Source organism: Dryas octopetala, chromosome 3 (assembly GCF_963921425.1).
Source record: "Dryas octopetala chromosome 3, drDryOcto1.1, whole genome shotgun sequence".
NCBI lineage: Eukaryota > Viridiplantae > Streptophyta > Magnoliopsida > Rosales > Rosaceae > Dryas > Dryas octopetala.
In genome coordinates, this window is record NC_141368.1 from 4,050,639 (window position 1) to 4,071,942 (window position 21,304).

General features: G+C 40.0%; 4 protein-coding genes and 1 pseudogene across 5 annotated transcripts; 2 read left to right on the top strand and 3 right to left on the bottom strand.

Annotated features, from left to right (window-relative positions):
• The first annotated feature begins 761 nt into the window (after positions 1–761).
• On the top strand, positions 762–3,335 carry LOC147289787 (laccase-12-like). Its single transcript, XM_086236168.1, has 5 exons — positions 762–869; positions 986–1,137; positions 1,317–1,690; positions 1,842–2,807; positions 2,968–3,335. The coding sequence occupies exons 1-5, from the start codon at positions 762–764 to the stop codon at positions 3,096–3,098; spliced, it is 1,731 nt and encodes a 576-aa protein (XP_086092294.1). The 3' UTR covers positions 3,099–3,335.
• An 837-nt stretch (positions 3,336–4,172) lies between these two features.
• LOC147289788 (cation/H(+) antiporter 15-like) lies at positions 4,173–6,784 on the bottom strand. The gene is made up of 3 exons (XM_086234892.1): positions 6,554–6,784; positions 5,451–6,452; positions 4,173–5,357 (listed from the first exon to the last, which is right to left on the bottom strand). The coding sequence occupies exons 1-3, from the start codon at positions 6,782–6,784 to the stop codon at positions 4,173–4,175; spliced, it is 2,418 nt and encodes an 805-aa protein (XP_086091018.1).
• A 1,926-nt stretch (positions 6,785–8,710) lies between these two features.
• On the bottom strand, positions 8,711–11,617 carry LOC147289789 (cation/H(+) antiporter 15-like). The gene is made up of 4 exons (XM_086234893.1): positions 11,525–11,617; positions 10,438–11,439; positions 9,213–10,334; positions 8,711–8,782 (listed from the first exon to the last, which is right to left on the bottom strand). The coding sequence occupies exons 1-4, from the start codon at positions 11,615–11,617 to the stop codon at positions 8,711–8,713; spliced, it is 2,289 nt and encodes a 762-aa protein (XP_086091019.1).
• A 1,732-nt stretch (positions 11,618–13,349) lies between these two features.
• LOC147289790 (cation/H(+) antiporter 15-like) lies at positions 13,350–15,965 on the bottom strand. The gene is made up of 3 exons (XM_086234894.1): positions 15,747–15,965; positions 14,616–15,608; positions 13,350–14,531 (listed from the first exon to the last, which is right to left on the bottom strand). The coding sequence occupies exons 1-3, from the start codon at positions 15,963–15,965 to the stop codon at positions 13,350–13,352; spliced, it is 2,394 nt and encodes a 797-aa protein (XP_086091020.1).
• A 1,883-nt stretch (positions 15,966–17,848) lies between these two features.
• Positions 17,849–20,472, top strand: LOC147289791 (dehydration-responsive element-binding protein 2A pseudogene; annotated as a pseudogene). Its single transcript, XR_015121077.1, has 2 exons — positions 17,849–18,056; positions 18,688–20,472. The product of XR_015121077.1 is annotated as a dehydration-responsive element-binding protein 2A pseudogene (transcript).
• Positions 20,473–21,304: the final 832 nt, after the last annotated feature.

Genomic DNA, 21,304 nt, shown 5'->3' on the forward strand with positions numbered 1-21,304 from the left:
ATATCTCATGCCAGATAAATAAATATGTTATGTATGTTTAGGGTACTAGCTAGTGATGCATGTTACATACGTATGCCATATAAATGCTCTAAATTAATAAATGTGCTGTTTTTATGGGGTATAAGGTCGATTGATTCTGTTCATGTCAAAACATCAATTTTCTTTCATGACAGAACATCAATTTTCTTTGTTAGGGCATAAAAGAATAATGATTTTGACCAGATTATTAAATGTCTTAACTTAATTTTGGTCTTTGTCCCATTACGATTGTCTTTAATTACATTTTAAAAGTGGTATTTCACTCTTTTTTTGTACCATTAAGATACAAAAGATCATATGTCATATAGTTGTAGACGAAATACACATTTATGCCATGCACACATATATAAGCAATTAATAAATTAAACAGAATTAATTGATCAATTATCAGAATTAATGCTATCATTGAAATTATTAATTCAAACCGGGCAAACGAGAGTAGACTTGTAAAACAAGAATTCATTATTCAAGAAATAATTTATTTTGGATAGGCCAGTGGGTGCAACAACTTCTATAGGGTTGAACTAAGTTTGCTCGCAGGATTCTGACCATTTTGCGATCGATCAAAACCTAATCTGCCAACCTCACTCAACATTACTCTCTCTCCTCAAATTTCCCCTATAAAACAAGCCCCCTTTTCTATCACTTTCTCACTCAAACTACCACCTTTACTATCATTCTACAAAGGTTAAGTGTTCGTGTACAAGCTAGCTAATAGAGAGATGGAGTACTCTGCCTTCTTTCTGTACCTATTAGGCCTATGCTGCCTTCTATTTGCTTCATCAACAATGCCCTTGGCAGATGCCAAAACTCACAACCATGAATTTGTGGTAAGTTCTCTATCTAATCATCTTATAATACTTTTCCCTATGTTCAAATTAGTCCATTTCATTCTTCTTCTTCTTAGATACTTACCATTTAATAATTGAAATGCATGGAATATTAGATTCAAGCAACAGCAGTGAAGAGGCTGTGCAAAACCCACAACTCCATTACAGTGAATGGACAATTCCCTGGACCAACCTTGGAAGCCAACAATGGTGACACTATGGTCATCAAAGTCACTAACAAAGCTCGATACAATGTCACTATTCACTGGTAATTAATTTGCATGTGAGTATTGCTATTTGTACCATCTCAACCCATATGGTATAAATAGTTTTATTTTTGCAATATCACGAGCTTTTCTATACATAATTTAAGATTTCAATGCATGGATGCATGTCAATATATAGGTATAGTAGGTATTAAAAGTTTAAAACTTAACTATGTTTCAGGCATGGCATTCGGCAAATGAGAACTGGATGGGCCGATGGGCCAGAATTTGTGACCCAATGCCCAATTAGGCCCGGAGGGAGTTACACATACCGGTTTACAATTGAAGGTCAAGAAGGTACTCTGTGGTGGCACGCTCACAGCTCATGGCTTAGAGCCACTGTTTATGGTGCCCTTATTATTTACCCAAAACAAGGTGACTCCTTCCCATTCACTAAGCCAAAGCGCCAAACAACCCTTCTTCTTGGTGAATGGTGGGACGCAAACCCCATTGATGTTGTCAGAGAGGCAACCCGGACCGGAGCAGCTCCAAACATCTCCGACGCATACACCATCAATGGCCAACCTGGTGATCTTTACAACTGCTCCAGCCAAGGTTTGCTTCTGCCGCTCAATTTTAAATAAGAATTTTTAATCACGTTATGTGACAGTTAATATGTTAATTAACGGACACGTCATATATTCAGTTAATGTGGTCAAAGAATCGATTCAAGTGACATGTTGATTTCTTTTGATTGCTAATGCAGACACAGTGATAGTTCCCATAGACTCCGGCGAGACCAACCTTCTAAGAGTCATCAACGCTGCCCTCAACCAACCTCTTTTCTTCACGGTGGCCAACCACAAACTGACTGTGGTTGGTGCTGATGCCTCCTACACCAAACCCTTCACCACCACAGTCCTCATGCTCGGCCCTGGTCAGACCACCGACGTTTTAATCACCGGCGATCAGCCCCCGGCTCGCTACTACTTGGCGGCGCAAGCTTATTCCAGTGCACCAAATGCCCCATTTGACAACACCACCACCACAGCCATTCTCGAATACAAGTCCGCCCCTTGCAGCTCCAACTGCACAAAGGGTCCATCCGCCAAACCCGTGATGCCACAACTGCCGGCATTCAACGACACACCCACTGCCTCTGCCTTCACCAAGAGCTTCAGGAGTCCACGAAAAGTAGAAGTCCCTACCGACATCGACGAGAACCTCTTCTTCACAGTTGGCCTGGGACTCAACAACTGCCCAAAGCACTTAAAAGCCAGGCGCTGTCAAGGCCCCAACGGGACACGCTTCACTGCCAGCATGAACAACGTGTCCTTTGTGCTCCCCAACAACATCTCCATCTTGCAGGCTTACCAGCAATCCATTCCCGGAGTTTTCACCACTGATTTTCCAGCAAACCCGCCTCGCGTATTCGATTACACCGGCAACGTGAGCCGCTCACTCTGGCAACCACTCTCGGGGACTAGGGGATACAAGTTGAAGTACGGGTCAAGAGTTCAGGTTGTGTTGCAAGACACCAGTATCTTCACCCCAGAGAACCATCCAATCCATCTCCACGGATACGATTTCTATATCCTCGCAGAGGGATTCGGAAACTTCAATGCCAAGAAAGATACTGCAAAATTCAACCTTGTTGATCCTCCTCAGAGGAACACAGTGGCAGTTCCAGTGAATGGTTGGGCAGTCATCAGATTCGTAGCTGACAACCCAGGTAACAATGAATTGTTTTTGATTAATCAACAACCATCGTCAATGAGATTTGAACTCACAACCTAACAATTAATTAATCCCATGTCAATTTGCGTGGGTATGAATTCAAGAATTTGATGATTAATTGTACTAATACATATCTGTTTGACATAAATATATAGGTGCATGGGTAATGCATTGTCACTTGGATGTTCATATCAACTGGGGTTTGGCCATGGTTTTCTTTGTGGACAATGGAGTTGGGAAACTTCAGTCAATAGAGCCTCCGCCGGCAGATCTTCCTCTGTGTTAAGATCAACATAGCAACTTTTTTAAAAACCCAATTACAGGGTTCTCATTTTTTCCCTTTATCAGAGTTCGATTTCATTGTTGTTGTTGTTGTTAATATATGTTTCCCCTGAATTGGGGGTCTAGTTGGTGCTCTGTTTTTGGTTCTTTTTGATACATAAAAGCGGGTTTAGAGGGGATGGTGCTGGGGTTGCAAAACTGAGAACCATCTTATTTAGTCACAGATGGACATGTTTCTTGATTCATATGCTTTCGTACAAGTCAGTGTTGAAGAAATATTTAATAGTTTATGAGATGTTTTTTGTTAATAGATATGCCTCTGTTCTGTTCTGTTCCGTACCATCATTGTCTATGTTTTTTTTCACAAGGCTTAAAAGTTTATTCAGAAATCATTGGTGGGTAAATGTGGTTACAACCAGACAGAGAAAACAAACAGCGTCACAAAAGAAGGGAAGCAAGCTACGAGTAAATCCCAAGTCCTTGTTTACAAGAAAATTCAGACCCTTAAGGCATCAATTCCTAACTACCAAAACTTCACAATATTCTAGCCAAACCAAACTACAGGTTTTTACTCTCCTCAGAATTAACTATAAATTTGAACAATATAAACGAAATAAGCAACGCGGCAACGCGGCTTAATCAAATTGAAAACTATTTTGTATTTTTGTAAGTGCTCATGGCAAAGCTCCCAGTGAGAAAACAATTGACATCAATGAGAACCAATTCATCTACGAGTGTCCTAAACACCCTCCAACTATCTAACATTTCCCTTCCTCGCATAAAAAAAGAACATTATAACTGTTAAGGAAATGAAAAACTTGCATGGGATCTGGCTTTGGGTTACTATCCGCTGGCTTTGGTCTCTCCCTCTGGTTGGTGATCACCTTTGTAGTTGTGTAACCTTGCGGCCTTGTTTAATTAAGGAAAAACAAAAATCCTATGACTTGCATAATATATAACTCAGTCATCAAGTTATTATATATGGTCAACATATCAAATTTGAAAGGATTTATGAAATTATGATTTATTGTCATAACCTTTCCGCAAAATTTGAATACAAAGTAGCATAAACGTACGTTTATCCTCGCTCCAAACTTAATCCACATTTGGAACCTCTAATAGAGTCCCTGCGCTGAGCCACAGAAGCCAATTCCCTGCTTTCTTGCATGACCAAGACATTGACAGTCCCCCCACAGAAATCCGAGGAAGCTAGCATGTCGCCAACCACTCCCAGCTCCACATGCTCCATGAACACCGCCATTTCTTGGATTCTCAAGGACATTTCGTGGTGCCGCCGCCCCACCATGACAAGGTCGTAATTGCCCTGCAACTCCCAAATGCCATCCATAACGCGCACACCGTCTTCCACCTCGATGTCACGCCAATTCAAGCGATGGTTTCCAGTGTTCCTTAGCTTAAACTCGTCCACCAACGCCTCGTCCATCTTGGCCTCCTCCTCCGCTCCGTTGCCCGTCGTTTTATTCCTCAATTTAAACCTGAACACTGAGATAATCACCTCCGGGTTTCCTGACATGCGCCCTCCGTAGGCCAACGCCTCGCGGTCGTCGGGCCCACCAATGAAAAACACCCCAACATTGCAAGAGAACTGGGTGCTATTCAAGCTGAGGCGAGAAGACAAGCCTCTGTCGACAAGTATTCCAACGGTACAAGGGGAATATAATTGTACGTTGGCATTGAAATGGCGTACCGCGGCGGCCATAGCGGTGGGGCCAACCAAGCCCTGGTGGTTTTCATGGAATGGAATGATAACCAGAGAAATGTCCTGCTCATTGGCGAGACGGCAAATGGTCTCGTGCATGCTTCTGTAAGGAGCGACCATGGTGTAGGCTTGGATTACCACCGGGCCTTTGGAGTTTCTCGAGTAATTCTCAAAGGCTTGCATCATGTGATCGGTGCCTGAGTTTATGCGCCTGAATGTGTTTCTCTGCTTCTTCACAGGGACTAGAAGTGGGGCATGGCGGCCACTGAGCTCCACCGCGTGGATCACATAGGCGCAAATGGGGCTTGTCTCTGTCGGGTTTGAGGCTTCCAGGAGGGAGATGGTGTTGCGCACACTTTCTTCGTTGAGGACGCAGCAAAGAACGCGAAGCATTTCAGAGTCATTTGAAACGGATTGCATGTTTTTCACACTGTGTCGCACTCCAAGTTGAGGCTTGTATGAGAAATAAACCACCGGTGTTACGATCATGGTCAGAGCCAGCGTGGACACCACCATTTGAGCAAAACAATCTTCATCTATGTTCTGCACAAATGCAATGGAGACTAGTAATTAGGAACCCAAATCAATACGCACTGTTTCAAGTGAAAAGCTAGGAATTAAAATCTTGTTAATTACCTTAGTGTGCTTCCATCGATTATAAGTGAAAAGCTCCACTATACCCTTGATACTCAAAATCAAGCTGAGTATGAGACTGTTTTTGAACCTAATTTTGCACAACAATCCAGCCACTGTAATGGCCACAATCTTAGCAACAAACGTCACAATATGGTAAACCTCAAGTTTGGTAAAAGTGTGCCAATTGCGAATCGAATACACATCAATTTGCAAGCCTACACGAAAAAAGAAGACTGGCAGTAGAAATTCGGAGACAAGGACCTCGGTCTTGTTGACTATTGTTGCACCAAGAGGCGGTCCATTTGGCATGACCAACCCCAGAAATATAGGACCAGCGGAAGGCGTTGTGCCTATGGCGTCAGAGACAAACGCCAAGACGAGAACCAAAACGAGTATTGCAACGACATAACATTCCTTCACTTCTTCTCCATCAGTAGTAGCTTCACTGTTGGCAATCAATTTTAGAAGTGGTCGTAAGAAATAGATGATGAAACATAGCAAACCAAGATAGGAAAGCAAAGCCTCAAGCCCGTGGCCTAAAAATTTCTCCTTGAATATGAAAGTCATTGCCATGACTATCCATGCGAAGAAATCGTTGAGCATTCCACAGGACAAGGCAATTTGGCCCAACTCGGAAGTCATGAGGTTGAGTTCGTCCAAGGCCTCGGCTATTACCGGAAAATAACAAGAAGAAAACGTAAACGAAGAAGAAAACAGGAAGAATCCTCCATTTGAGAATCCCGGAATGTTGTTGGTTATAGGGCGAAAGGTTAAGCTTACGGCCAGAGGGAAAAAGATCCCCGGCAGGCCAATCTTGGAAGCATTCTTTGCGCTTCTTTTCAGCGACGATAAGTCAACCTTAACAGCGATTACGAACGTGGAGTATATTATGCCCAAATTACATATTGTTTCAAACATTGGAAAGTCTTTTCCTTTGTATACTAGTATGTCCTGGATTGCCTGCTTGTGTCCTAGAACAGAGGGCCCCCAGATAATGCCAGCCTGAAAAAATTCAAATTAATCTATATTATACCAAAATAGTAAGCTAGGCATGCAAAGATTTTAAAGCTCAGCTGTGAGAACACAAATTAAAGCTTGCATACCAGGAGATTGCACACAAATTTGGTTTGTCCCAGAGGCCTCAAAAATGAATAAAGCAGTCGGGAGGTAACTCCGATTAGGATGATTTGGGCCATCATTAGGGGATATGGATTATCTAAAGGGCTATTTTTTAACCACATCCCTTTGAAGCCGATAGGCTGATACGGTATACAAAACCCTTTTTGACCTCCTTGGCCCAATTGGCTACTGTTAGTGCTTAAGATACTAGCCATTCCTCTGTACGTACGTACCTCCCCCAATTAACTAGCTTGATGCAAAAATCTTCAATCCCATCATCGATGACAAGGTTTAATTCAGATTTGTGGGTTTAGGTATGGTTGTAATCCTAATTGACCTTAATTATGAATCATTGAACTGATATGAAAATCAAATTCAATATTAATTATAAGACGTACGGCAAAAACAGATCGATCTTAAATTTTGGTTATGCGCAGGTGTGTATGAGTCATTGTCAAGTTGCAGTTGTTGTCATAGTACTATAGAAGGACCGGTAAAACAAGGGTTAGGCAAAGACAAACACTCAAACAGAAAGAAGTTGGTAATTAAGAGCTAGCTCTTAATGAACAGTGCTGTTAATTAACTGATTTCAGTTTATATATAGTAACAGATAATTAATTATAAGTCAGTAATTGATTTGCTGGAGTTTGTTAGTGGCCAATTATTCGGTTTTGTGTATATATACATGGTTGTAATGTACGTAGAATTGTTGTCATTTTCCGTAAGAAACAATTATCTTGCTTTATTAATTATTATCAATGAAAAGCATTTAATTTGTAGTTTATAGTATCAATCTTCCGATCTGAGTTGCGTATAGTCTTGTTGATCTTGTATTTCATACATACCAGCACAAAGCATGAAATGAGAAGAATATGGGATCGAATACGCAATTACCGTTTTAGCTATAGCTAGTGATCGAAGTAGAGATCAAAGAGGAATATGGGTATGGATCAAACACCTATTGAACACCAAGGGCAATTTGCAGCAATTAGATATTTTATTTGCTACATCAATTAGATTCTTTTTTATCTAACACATCAGTTAGAAGAAAAAAAACATTTTTGCCTATTAAAAATTAAGGTTTATTTTATATTTAGTACCTAAACTTTGACCCTTGTCTTAATGTGGTACCTAAACTTTTATTTGTCCCAATTGAGTACCTAAATTTTTATTTTGTGTCTAATAGGTACCAAAATGAATTTTTGTTAAAATTGTCAATAAAAATTAGGGACAATATAGTCAAAGTATATTTTAATTATTTTCTTTATATGTTTAAAATTATTAAAAAAAACACACAACAAACAAAAAAAATTAAAAATTAAAATTAAAAAATAAATTTTTTGAAGTGACTATATTGTCCCTAACTTTTGTTGATAATTTTAACAGAAATTCATTTTGGTACCTATTAGACACAAAATAAAAGTTTAGGTACTCAATTGGGACAAATAAAAGTTTAGGTACCACATTAAGATAATGGTCAAAGTTCAGATACTAACTATGAAAAAAAACCCTAAAAATTAAGGCTCAATCCTAAACCCTTTCTTCTCCATTTTTTCTGTATATAAAACTGATTTTCTTTTTGAAAAAAAAAAAATATATATATATATATAATCAATTGAATCCGATTGAAATGCAGCATTACTGGTCTCACTAAGAAAACATTGGTGAATATATCCTCTGATTTTGATGGGCCATATTTAATAATATGCCATGATTTATTTGATTAAAAGCCTAATATTATTAATGAATATCAAAAAGCCTCGAGTCTAAATTAAAGATTAACCCAGTTATTAAATAGCTGGGTAAAAGATTAACTGCTTCGATAGTTAATGGAGATCGAGGTGGTTTCTCCACTGATTCAAGAATTAATTCCTCAATGAAGAATTATAAAGCTCGGCAAAATCAAAAGAAATGATAACGTCATTCTATCGAAGTCCTTTCGTAAATATATTCACAATTTAAGACTAACTTAAGCATCAGAGACTCATTGAGGAGGAATTCCCTTTGGACAATTAGGAGTAATTTAGGACTCATTTGTTACATTTTACAAGAATTGAAAATGCAAGTTATAAGAAGTCAAATGATAAATTGCTTACTTGTAGACAAGAGAGGAAATTTGGGGGTCATCACATTCCACATAATCAATCATATTCGATCCATACATCCATGGTAACACTCTGCTTGGTATTTACAGAGAAAATAGCAACAACTATCTTTCAAATTCAAAATGAATTTCAATAATACAGCATCCAATTAATCGATGCCAAAACAAAATTCGATCAAAACCCCAGTAAAAGTTTTAAGTTATAGATAGCCCGTACGTACGTGATGTTTAAGAGAGGGTTATTTCGAAATCAATTTGTACGTACCATGCCCAACGATTTCGGATCATAGCCCTTGAAAGAGGGGAAGAAGAGACGGAAGAAGAAAGGGGTGCCTCGGTGATCTGTACGGAAGAAAGGGTTTTTTTTTTTTTATTGTTTTGCATGATTTTAAGAAACTTGTTAAAGATTGTATAAAGGTTTAAATGGTGTTTGTAAAAAAAAAAAAAAAAAAACAGCTAATATGTAAAATTTTCTAATTGACAGGAATTCCATGTAATTAATATACAAAACTATAGCACCCTAGCAATTTAGGTTTTACGGATGCACTATGAAAATCTCCGGCACCCAAAGCCAAGCTTTCTTGCATGACCAACACATTGACCATCCCCGCACAGAAATCAGAGGAAGCAAGCATGTCGCCAAGCACTCCCAGCTCTGCATTCTCCATGAAGTCCGCCATTTCTTCGTCCCTGACCGACATTGCTTTGTGTCGCCGCCCCACCATGACAAGGTCATAATTGCCCTGCAACTTGCTAATGCCATCCATAACCTGCTCACCGTCCTCCACCTCTATGTCGATCCAATCCAAGCGATGGTTCCCGGTGTTTCTTAGCTTAAACTCGTCGACCAACGCCTCGTCCAGCTTCTCCTCCTCCTCGGTTCCCTTTGTTATGAGGGTGAACCTGAACACCCTCATAACCACCTCCGGGTGGCCCGACATGCGTGCCGCGTAGGCTAACACCTCGCGGTCGTCGGGCCCACCAATAAAGAAAACCCCAACGTTAATATTGGCGGAGGATTTTCCCAAAGACAAGCCTCTGTCAACAAGTATTCCAACCGTACAAGGGGAATATGACTGTAGATTGACATTGAACTGGCGGAGGGCGGCGGTCTTAGCAATGGGGCCAAACATGCGGTGGTGGTTTTCATGGAAGGGTATGATAATGAGAGGAATGAGCTTGTCAATGGCCAGACGGCAAATGGTCTCGTGCATGCTTTTATAAGGCGCGATCATGGTGGAGGCTTGGATTATGACTGGCCCTTTGGAGTTTTTGGAGTAATTCTCCAAGGCTTGCAACATGTGATAGGAAGGTGAGGTTGTGGGCATGAATGTGTTTCTCTGCTTTTTGAGAGGGACTAGATGTGGTTCAAGGCGGCCAACTAGCTCCACTGCGCGGATGATGTAGGCGCAAATGGGGCTTGCCTCTGTTGGGTTTGAGACTTCCAGGAGGGCGATGATGTTGTGCACACTTTCTTCCTTGTGCACGCAGCAAAGAATGCGAAGCATTTCAGAGTCACTTGAAACTGATTGCAAGTTTCTCACACTACTTGGTCTCACTGGTAGTTGAAGCTTGTATGAGAAATGAACCAACGATGTTGCCATCATGGTCAAAGCCAGTGCAGACAACACGATTTGAGCAAAACATTGTTCATCTATGACCTGCATGCATATATGCAATTCAAAATATTAATTAGGAACCCAAATCAATACTAGCTACTATCACTAGTTGGTACCGATGGAGTCTATCTGGTTAATTAATTACCTTAGTGGTCTTCCATCGATTATAAGTGATAAGCTCTACTATACCCTTGATACTCATGATCATGCCGAGCATGAGACTGTTTTTAAACCTGATTTTGCAGAACAATCCAGCCGCTGTGATGCCAATAACCTTTGCCATATATGTCACAATAAGTAAAATTTCAAGTTTGGTAAAACTGATCCAATTGCGAATTGAATATACATCTAAGTGGAAGCCAACACGAAAAAAGAACACTGGCATAAGAAATTCGGAGACTAAGAATTCGGTCTTGTGTACTATTGTTGCACCAAGAGGCGGTCCATTTGGTATGACTAACCCCAGAATTAAAGCACCAATGGCGGGCTTTGTGCCTATGGCATCAGAGATAAATGCCATGACCAGAACAAAAAGTTGTATTCCAACTACATAACATTCCTTTACTTCTTGTCCATCAGTAGTACTTATTGTGTTGGCAATCCATTGTATAATTGGTCGTACCACAAAGACGATTAAACCTATCAAGCTCAAATAGGCAAGCACAGCCCCAAATATTTGGCTTGTAATTTGTACCCTCAATATGAAAGAAAAAGCCATGACTGACCATGCGATCACATCGTTGAGCAGTCCACAGGACATGGCAATTTGACCCAACTCAGAAGTCATGAGGTTGAGTTCCTCCAAGGTCTGAGCTATGACCGACAAATAAGTAGAAGAAAACGAAAACGAAGCATAGAACCAAAAGAATCCTCCTTGTTTCATTCCCTCAATGTTGTTGGCTAACGGGCGAATAGTTAAGCTTACCGCCCAAGAAATAATCAGCCCCGATAGACCAATCTTCCAAGTATTCTTTGCCGTCCTTCTCAACATGGATAAGTCAATTTTCACAGCAGTTAGGAAAAAGGAGTATACTACTCCCACATGGGCTATTGTGTCAAACAATGGAAATTCTTTTCCTCCATATAGCAGTTTGTCTTTGATTGCCTGCTGCTGTCCTAGAACAGAGGGCCCCCAAATAATGCCAGCCTATATATATGGAGATTAATAATATTATAGTAAATCATGAGAAGATTTTAAAGCCCAAAGGCCTCAGAAAAGAAGATTAACATACCAGAAGATTGCACACAAATTTGGTTTGTCCCAAAGGCCTCAGAAAAGAATAAAGCCCTCCGGAGGTAACAACGATTAGGACGATTTGCGCCATCATTAGAGGATATGGAAAATCTAAAGGGTTATGTTGTAACCACATCCCTTTGGAACTGATAGGCTGAAACGGTATACAAAGCGTTCTTTGATCTTCCTGCGGGTGCGATTGGCTACTGTATGTAGCCATTTCTCTGTAGATATGAACACGTACCTCTCCCAATGAACTAGCTAGCTTCATGCATGCAAATTCAAATCATCAATATATCCCTCCCAAGCTTGTCTAATTCATCATTCCTGGATTTAGGTCTGGTCGTCATTCTAATTTACCTTAATTAGTTTCGAATCATCCACCAACTCCTTACAAGTTTGAGAGAGTTTCTAAGTTTGAATCTTCATTCTCATATATAAAATAAACAAATTAATTATGAATCATCCAACAGATTGAAAATGAATTCAACATTAATAAGACGGCAAAAACAGATTGAAAATGATGGTTATGCGTGCGCGGGTAAGAGGCATTGTCAGGTTGCAATTGCACGGGTAACAGATGTTGTCAGGGTGCAGTTGTTGTTGTCAAAGTACTAGAAGGAATACAAGGACGGGCTGCCAGCTTAATACTTAATAGAAGGGTTGGATCAAACACACACACTCAAACAGAAATTAATTAAAGAGTTGCTATTTAAGTTGTTAACTGATCGATTTCAGTTTATTGTAACAGATATAATTAGTTACAAGTCAGTACGTAACTAATTGATGAGCTGGATTTAATTGGTTTTAGGTCGATCTATAATCCGGTTTTTAATTTTTTAAGTACATGATTTTAATCTTGAATTATTGTCAAACTAGCCAAAAGAAAAAAAAAAATTGAATTATTATCGATGAAAAACATTTCTAGCTTGCTTATGGTATCACGCTGCCATTGCGATGTGACTTGCGCGCATATAATCTTGCTGATCTTTTTTTTTTCATGCATACCAGCACAAAGCATGTAGGAGGGGACCGAGTTACACCTACGGTTTGTTGACCAATGGACGGATTCAATCAACTTTGTCTTTTAAATGTAAAAAACAATTATCTTAATTAATCTCGACTTTCATAGCAATGTAAGTATGTTGAGATTAATTGATTATAATTAATTATATTCGTGAACTTGTGACTAACGACAAAGTCATAACTAGATGGGCAATTTGCAGCCACCATTAATATTCAATCTATATCTGGCCGATAATTCAATAAAACTTGTGTTTTAAATGTGAAGTAATTGAAACGTAACATGATTTAATTAGTGCTTCTAAAATTGAGAAATTATTTTGTATAATCGATATATTGACACGTGGTATAATCAATTTATGTATTATAATATAAGTAGATGTTATTAATACTATACCCTTAATATAAACACATCGTCTAATAATACCCTTACACGTTAGATTGATTATACCACGTGACGATATATTGATTATACCCTATAATTTTTCCCTAAAATATTAGTTGTACTCCAGAATATCTGGACATAAAAGAAGGAAAACAAGCTAACATGTAAAACCCAAGTCATTCAGGACTAGGTCTAGCTCAAGGCAACAATTTCTAAATTCCAAAGTTCACAACATTCTACCTAGCTAGGACATATTTTTAATAGAACAAGTAAAGGAATCGAAAGGAAAAAACTATAGCCAAGAGCCCTAGCTCCTCTATCTACTTTCTACATATATACATTGCCAAAATTTTGGCATATATAACACAGATTCTACCATCTTCGTTAGAGTAAGAATTAACCTTTACCCTTGAAATTACTTAAATCTACTATCCGATTTTGTGGATTTTGTGGAGCCACTACGAAAAGCTCCAGAACTGAATTGCCTGCTTTCTTGCAAAACCAACACATTGACCATCCCACCACAGAAATCCGAGGAAGCAAGCATGTCGCCAATGACTCCCAGTTCGGCATTTTGCACAAAATCCGCCATTTCTTCGTCCCTCAATGACATGTCTGCGTGTCGGCGGCCGGCCAACACAAGGTCATAGTCCCCCTGCGAGTTCCTAATAGCATCCATAACCGCCACACCATCCGCCACCTCGATCTCCCGCCAATTCACGCACTCGTTCCCAACCTTCTTCAGCTTAAACTCGTCCACCAACGACTCGTCCAGACTCGCCTCCTCGCTGCCATCCTCCTCCATTTTGCTCCGCAAGATGATCCTAAACACCGTGATGCACACGTCGGGGTTTCCCGACATGCGTGCCGCGTAGGCCAACGCCTCGCGGTCGTCGGGCCCACCAATGAAAAACACGGCCACATTGTACGAGAAGTGGGCCATACTCAGCCGACCAGACAAGCCTCGTTCAACTAGGATCCCAACCGTACACGGCGAATGCGCCTGCAAGTTGATGTTGAACTGGCGTACCCCGGCGGGGACATTCGCGCTGAGCATGCACTGGTGGTTGTCGTGGAATGGCAAGATGATCAACGGTATCAAACTGTCATCCGCTAAACGACAAACCGTCTCGTGCATGCTTTTGTATGGGGCGATCATAGTGAACGACTGGAGCCCCACCGGCCCTCTCGAGTTCTTGGAGTAATTCCAGAAGGCTCGCATCATTTGATGGGTGGGTGAGTTCGTGTGGTCCAACTTCTTTTTCTCCCTCTTGTAAGGGACGAGCAGCGGCGCGTCTCGCCCGATCAGCTCCACGGCGTGGATGACGTAGGCGAAAATGGGGCTTTCTTGTGTCGGATTCGAGGCTTCCAGGAGGGAGGTTATGTTGCGGACACTTTCTTTGTTGTGGACGCAACAAAGAATGCAGAGTTCGGAGTTGCTTTCGAGAGATTGAATGCTTTTGTGGAGCGAATTTTGTATGGTTGTTGGTCCGAGTCGGACTTGAGGCTTGTATGCGAATCGTACGATTGGTGTTACAACCATGGTCACCAGCAGCATAGAAAACACGATTTGACTAAAACATTGTTCATCCAACAGCTGCAATTCATATATACACATAAATGAAATTAGTGGAGTATATATGAAAAAAAAAAAAAAAAAGGAAAAAAGAATAAAAATTACCCGATAGCGGAAGTGGCGACCATAAAGGAGAACATCGATCGTACCCTTGATATTCATGAGCAAGCCAAGCAAAAGACCATTTTTGAACCTAATTTTGCTGAACCATGCAGCGACTGTAACTGCTAAAATCTTGGCAGCATATGTGAAAACAATGATCATCTGAAGCCTGACAAAACTCTTCCAATCCGTAATCGAATACACGTTTGTTTTTAAGCCAATGCGAAAGAAGAAGACTGGAAGAAAAAACTCGGAGACGATGAATTCCATCTTGGTAATTAATGCCGCACCAAGTGGCGGTCCATTTGGTATGACTAACCCCAGAACTACAGGACCAATTATGCAGGTTGCGCCTATCATGTCAGATATAAAGGCCATCACAAGAACCCCAAGAAGTATTGCCACCACGTAACTCTCCTTCACTTCTTTTCCTTCTGGTGTCTTCTTCACAATTACAAGTATCAGTGGCCGTATGACATACACACACGTAACTATCATCGCCACTATAGAAAAAAACGTCAAAACGGCGCTTCGCATTTCTTTCATAAGTATGATTTGGATGGTCGAGGTCATCCATTGGATGCCTTCGGTGATCAAAGAAGACGACATGGCGAGTTGGCCCAACTCGGAAGTGGTGAGGTTGAGTTCGTCCAAGGCCTGGGCCACCACGGGGAAAAATGTGAAGGATATACCGGAGACGGAAAATAAGTGGTCGGCGAATCCGCCTTTGAGCCCAGAAATGGTCCAACCCACCGTGAAAGTGAGGCCTAAGCTTACTGCCAGAGCGAAGAGGAACCCCGGAAGACCAATCTTCCAAGTATTCTTTGCCGTCTTTCTCATCATGTGTGTGTCGAATTTCACTGCGACTATGAACATGGAGTATATGGCGCCCACCAAAGCCATTGACTCAAACATTGGAGCCTCTTTTGCTCTCGTTAGTCTGTCCCTCACTTCCTTGCGATGTCCTAGCATAGAGGGCCCCAATATAAGCCCACCCTGGAAAAAAAAAAAAAAAAATGCCAATTTCTATTGTGCTTGTCTAAAAAGAAGCATATAGCTATTAAATTTGAATTTTTCCTCTTCCAAATTAAAAGAAAAAAAAAAAAACATATATGAGTATTTTGAGAAGCATACCAGGAGATTGCAGACAAATTTGGTTTGTCCAATAGGCCCGAGAAATGAATAAAGAATTCGGGATGTAAGAACAACAATGATGATTTGGGCAAGCGCTAGAGGATATGGGAAATCCAAAGGATTTTCTCCAAGAAAAATGCCTTTGGAGCCAACGGCCTCGAGTGGTCCACAAAGCGATGCTTGATCGACGCCTAATTGTTTGGATGTGGTGCTAGCCATTTTTGTACCTCCCAACTTGATGCAATGTTATTAATCCTTAATCTCACATCATCAAATAACGCGACAGATGAATCTCGTCTCAATATTAAGTGGTAATGGGATAATTCATTGTGTTTGAATCATAATATCAACCCTATGAATTATCCAAACACACAAAAAATCAAATTTAATACCAAAATCACCATCACCACTGCTAAGCGTTTGAATGTGCAGGTCTTGGGCAGATAAGAATCAAAATTGGAATGTGGTGATGTTTGGGGCCTGAATTTCGAGGCGCTGTAAAAGTAGTTGGGGAAGGAGACGGTTATCATATTATGACAAAATGTGGCAAATTTCATCCGCAAGAAAAATGGCATCACAAAAAATTTTAAGTTGATTTAAATAGAATGTTTAACAAAAAATTGCTAACAAAGAAGAAATATACATTGACAGCCCAAGTAGACAATATTTGGATTTTGATAATAAAGTCACATTGATCGCATTGAAATAATCACAGAAATACCAAATACCAAATAATCGCATTGATAATAAAGTCACATTGATCGCATCTGCTATATGATATATTGATATATGACCATGAATTTGTATTAATAATATTTTGTCTTTTGCTTCCCGTTGTATTTGTCACCCAATACCAAAGAAAGCCACTGCGTCAGCGACTACGAATGGTGGCAGTACCACCTCACTCACTTTCCAACACTCCAGCCTCCAGCCTCCAGCTTCCACCACATGACCCATTCGCTTGGCTCTCCTTTGTACACCAAAAATTGAATAATGTCATCGGTGACTCACGCCTAGCCAATTTAAAAGGCCATAGTTGGCCCGCCCTACATGTGACACGTGATACACATGCAAGGCTGGACCAGTGTACGACTGGATATTCTGACCGAATAAGGGAGACATATATGAGAAGGTACGCCATCTGCTATCCTCTCTCTCTCTCCCCTTCTTTCTCTATCTCTCTCATTCTTTTTTTTTCTCTTTCTCTTTTTTTCTCTCTCTATAATTGGAATAACACTTATCCTTATATTAGAAACAGATAAGTCGTTGTCGACGTATATTATCGTCTATTTGTTTTTTGTTTTTTTCGTGATAGAGATTGCTTTTTGAGATATATTGTTTGTAGAAGAAATAAATTTATTAAATTACATGTGAGTAGGATATTACAAATTTAGATATTATTGTCTTAAAATAATCCAAATGGAGGCCCAAGGCATCTGTCATGCTCGCCTTGGTTTGGGCCAAATCCCTGCCCACAGAAATCTAATAAACTTAAAATAACTAATTATTAAGTCTACTTTAAATTTGTCTACATAAAATAATTAATCTAATGTTTTTAGTGTTACAATGTCCACATATTTTTTATAAATGTTAAATTATTTCACGTTATAAAATTAATAGTAGTATTTTTATAAAACCGAGTGATCAGTTTACTGACATTTATTTTCATGTTGTGAACAATTGGAAGTTCGAATCTCTTTTATTTAAAAAAATGTGTGCGTTTTTTTTTCGTATACAAAGCGTGTTTCTCTTTTTCTAGTGATAATTTTTTTTTAATTTCAGCAAGAGAGGATTATTAGTTGACCAGTGGCACGACTGCAATTTCATAAATTCAACCGGACAAAACAGGAAAATAAAATTGGACTCGACAAGAAAATTACTTCAGCAGCAAGAAAGCGACGAGTAACTCCAGCATTCGCGAAGGTTCGGGTGCCACGTGCTGGAAGGTTCGGCACCAAGGCGCCACGAGGCGACCTGAAAGTCGCCACGTCATCGATATCCATAGGCCGCAGATTTAAAGTATCCGAAATATCTAGAGAAGGCTATAAATATCTTTCACAGCTAGCAAATCGAAAGAATTCTGGATTCGCTTATTAGCTTCACAGCTTAAAATACCAAATATCAAAACCACAACCTCTCTCTCAAACCAACATTCTGAAAACACACATACCAGTATAAAATCGAACCGAGCAAGAAAGAGACTGAAATACCCTAGCCGCGTCTGAGAGTATCGTTTTGATTGGAAGGGGAAGACTGCGATTTCGATCGGAAAGTTTCTTCGTTTGGCATGTCGATGCAAACGATTCAGAGGTTAGTTGGATTTTCGAGTTTTGTTGTTCTTTTCTTTTTTGGTAATTTAATTGTTTGTTGGATTTCTTGATTTGGGTGTCTTTGTTTAACTTTGTTGGGTACTGGGGAAATGGTGTGTAGTTGTTAGTAATTTTGGTTGGTTTGGGATTTGGGGAATTGAAATCTGAGTTTTTGAGTAATTGGGTTTTCCGTATTAGGGTTTTCTACTTTTTCATGAATTGGGTATTTTCTTGTCGCTAATGTTTGGGGATTTTTATGCCGCTGGGTTTTCTTGCTTGGTGTGTACTTTTTATTCTGTGACCCAAAAAAGTAAGTGTATTTTTCCCTTCTCTCTCCCGGAAATTTTGGGCTCAGATTTTTTTAAAAAAAATATTAGATACATTTTTGATTACTTGGGTGGGAAGTAAATACTTTTCCTAATCCACTAAGGACAACTTTTATGGGTACTTCGGCCCCAAGAAAGCTCTTAGTCTCGTGCAAATTTGATTTGGTTTATTTGGGCATACCTCTATATATAATCGCTCCTTGGGTGGGATTTGTGATTGTGACATCTTTTTTCTCTTGTAATTCCAGAATTTTTCTGTGCCCTATTTTTGTTCTTATACAAATTTGCTTCAATATCTTGCTGCAGATTTTGAAAGTCTCGTAATAGGAGTAACATTGGATCTGTTTGTTGAATTGGGAAGAGTAACTTATAGCAGTTTTCACTAGTTATTGAAAGGCGCTTGTCGAAGTATTATTCAGTTTGTGTACGGATTGGTGAGGAATGGGGGCGTATAATCAAGGTGCAAACGCAAATTCTATGCCTTTGGATTCTACCAGGAAGAGGAAGACCCGGAGTAGACGGGATGGAACCAATGTGGCTGAGACTCTGGCAAAATGGAAAGAATATAACCAACTTCTCGATTCTGGCAATGAAGATGGAAAGGCACGGAAGGTTCCGGCCAAGGGGTCAAAGAAAGGTTGTATGAAAGGTAAAGGAGGGCCTGATAATTCGCATTGTAATTACAGAGGTGTTAGGCAGAGGACATGGGGTAAGTGGGTTGCAGAAATTCGGGAGCCGAACCGGGGAAGTAGGCTCTGGTTAGGTACTTTCCCCACTGCCCTTGATGCTGCTCTTGCCTACGATGAAGCTGCAAAGGCCATGTATGGTCCCTGTGCCCGGCTTAACCTTCCAAATGTAGCCAACTACTCATCTTGGAGGGAATGCTCCCAGGACACTTCTTCAGTTGCAACTCCATCAGGGTCTTCTGCAAGGTGCTCTGAATCCACTACGACATCAAATTACTCTGAGGTTTGTGCAAATGAGGATTTCAAGGGTTCCCTTAATGTGAAAAAGGAGGATGGTGAGGGTGAATCGACAATTCATGCTTGGCCCAATGCAGTCACTGATGCCACTAAACCTAATGGTATAGTGAAGGCAGAAGCAAAGGATGAACTTACTATGGACTACAATTGCAGTAATCAACCTGTCATCAAACTGGAAGCAGATGCTGAGAATCATATTTGGCCCAGTGGAGAAGAATTTGGTCGGGACTGGAAGAACTTTGCAATGGATGAGATGTTTGATATGGATGAGATGTTTGACGTGGATGAACTTTTGGGTCCTATAGATGGCAATTCCGTTCTCAATTCAGGGTTGGAGCAAGATTTGGGATCTTTTGCTGGTCAGCCCGGGTTCTCAGGCATAGATGCTTCTAAATGTGACAATCAATCAAATTTATCATACCAGATGCAGTATCCAGATGCCAAGCTTCTTGGGAGTCTGCACCATATGGAGCAGGTGCCTTCAGGGGTCGACTATGGTTTTGATTTCTTGAAGCGTGAGGGCCAGGAGAATAACGGTACTATCATAGATGATCAGGGATACCTTGATTTGGGATTACCTGATTTTTAGTTTTGAGCAGAACTTGAGGTACAATGCAATCTGAAGATGGATCGATGCAACTGTTTCATGGAAAGTGGAGGCAAATTTTGTGGATGTCCGTTAGTTCATTGGACCCGGGAGCAGAGGATGGATTCAGAGAGCATACACAAGAGTGTAGTCTGCTATATAACATTGTGTCTATTTGTTCTTTCTTACCAATTTGTTTTCCTTTTGGAGCTGACCCCGTGAATGAGCTAGTTCTCTATGGGTTTTAGATTGGAGAATTAAGCAGTTGCATTTGCCCCTTGTCATAGCCTTCCATAATTTGTTAAATCTGGATGGTAGGTTCATGGACAACAACTTTTTTGGTTACAGGATCTTGGACAACTTTTTCGTGTTGACAATGCTAAATGCTGGACCAACAAATTCTTTATTGTAATTATAAGAAAACATGAAATAGTCTGAAATGGAGTGACCTTCAAGGTTCACAGTTTGTGTGTACAGAAATATGAATACAACAAAGTTTGGAGTTTGTACTCCTATTATGTACCTTCTACGGTTCTACCTGCCTTCTGCTTTTTATTGCCTGTTTTTTTTTTTTTTTTTTCTCATTTTTCTGATTCAAGATGTCACATCACATGTCTGTGGCAATGTTTTGCATTACTTCCAAATTGAGTTTATATGTGACTAGCTAAAAAGAATTCCAGATTGAGTTTTGTTTAAGAAAGAAAAAACCATTTTCTTTAAATTCGTGTTATTTGTTATAAATTTGCATTCTTCTATATACAAGTTGGAGTCTGGCTGAGCACGGGCAGTGGCGGGGGCAGTGGCCAAGGCGGAGGTGGTGGCCAATCCTGCATGCCTTGTTTTTTTTCAGCCTCTCAGGATGTGTACAGTTGTGTCCATATTGGTTCATCAGTTGATTGGGATTTCATTGAGGAAAAAAAAAATAAATAAAAGTTGGAATTTGACCAAATTAATACATATAACCATAGACAAAATTAACTTGGCTAATTAAGTTCTAATTAATTATTTAATTTTTTTTTTTCTCTCTCGAGATATTTAAGAGAAAAGAAGTGGTGGAGGATTTGGTGGCATGGTCCTCAACCTATACAAGAGGTTCTTCACAATTCCAAGCGGCCAAAAAAGAAAGGTTTCCAGGATGAGGCTTTTATGGAAAAGTAGGCCCAATATAGCAGTTAAGCTTGTCTCGAACTTGGGCCGGGCCTACTAACCATCAAAATTGGATTCTCGCTATTTCTAACCATAAAACAAGGTGAATTATTAATGAAAAGTTTGAGATATTTCCCATTATTTTTCTCAAATTAAAGATTTATTCTTGTAAAGGAAGGCAGTCATTAGCAAGGCTTTTATTTATTGC

Bases quoted from the DNA above. Each gene is read 5' to 3' on its own strand.
- LOC147289788 (XM_086234892.1), bottom strand. From the start codon at position 6,784: ATGGCTAGTATCTTAAGCACTAACAGTAGCCAATTGGGCCAAGGAGGT. The intron at 6,453-6,553 runs GTATGCAAGCTT...GAATTTTTTCAG, and splicing joins AATTTGTGTGCAATCTCCTG to GCTGGCATTATCTGGGGGCC. The intron at 5,358-5,450 runs GTAATTAACAAG...GCATTTGTGCAG, and splicing joins ATCGATGGAAGCACACTAAG to AACATAGATGAAGATTGTTT.
- LOC147289789 (XM_086234893.1), bottom strand. From the start codon at position 11,617: ATGGCGCAAATCGTCCTAATCGTTGTTACCTCCGGAGGGCTTTATTCT. The intron at 10,335-10,437 runs GTAATTAATTAA...ATATGCATGCAG, and splicing joins ATCGATGGAAGACCACTAAG to GTCATAGATGAACAATGTTT. The intron at 8,783-9,212 runs GTAAAACCTAAA...TGAATTTGAAAG, and splicing joins GAGATTTTCATAGTGCATCC to ATAGTTGTTGCTATTTTCTC.
- LOC147289787 (XM_086236168.1), top strand. From the start codon at position 762: ATGGAGTACTCTGCCTTCTTTCTGTACCTATTAGGCCTATGCTGCCTT. The intron at 1,691-1,841 runs GTTTGCTTCTGC...TTGCTAATGCAG, and splicing joins TTACAACTGCTCCAGCCAAG to ACACAGTGATAGTTCCCATA. The intron at 2,808-2,967 runs GTAACAATGAAT...ATAAATATATAG, and splicing joins ATTCGTAGCTGACAACCCAG to GTGCATGGGTAATGCATTGT.
- LOC147289790 (XM_086234894.1), bottom strand. From the start codon at position 15,965: ATGGCTAGCACCACATCCAAACAATTAGGCGTCGATCAAGCATCGCTT. The intron at 15,609-15,746 runs GTATGCTTCTCA...TTTTTTTTCCAG, and splicing joins AATTTGTCTGCAATCTCCTG to GGTGGGCTTATATTGGGGCC. The intron at 14,532-14,615 runs GTAATTTTTATT...TATGAATTGCAG, and splicing joins GTCGCCACTTCCGCTATCGG to CTGTTGGATGAACAATGTTT.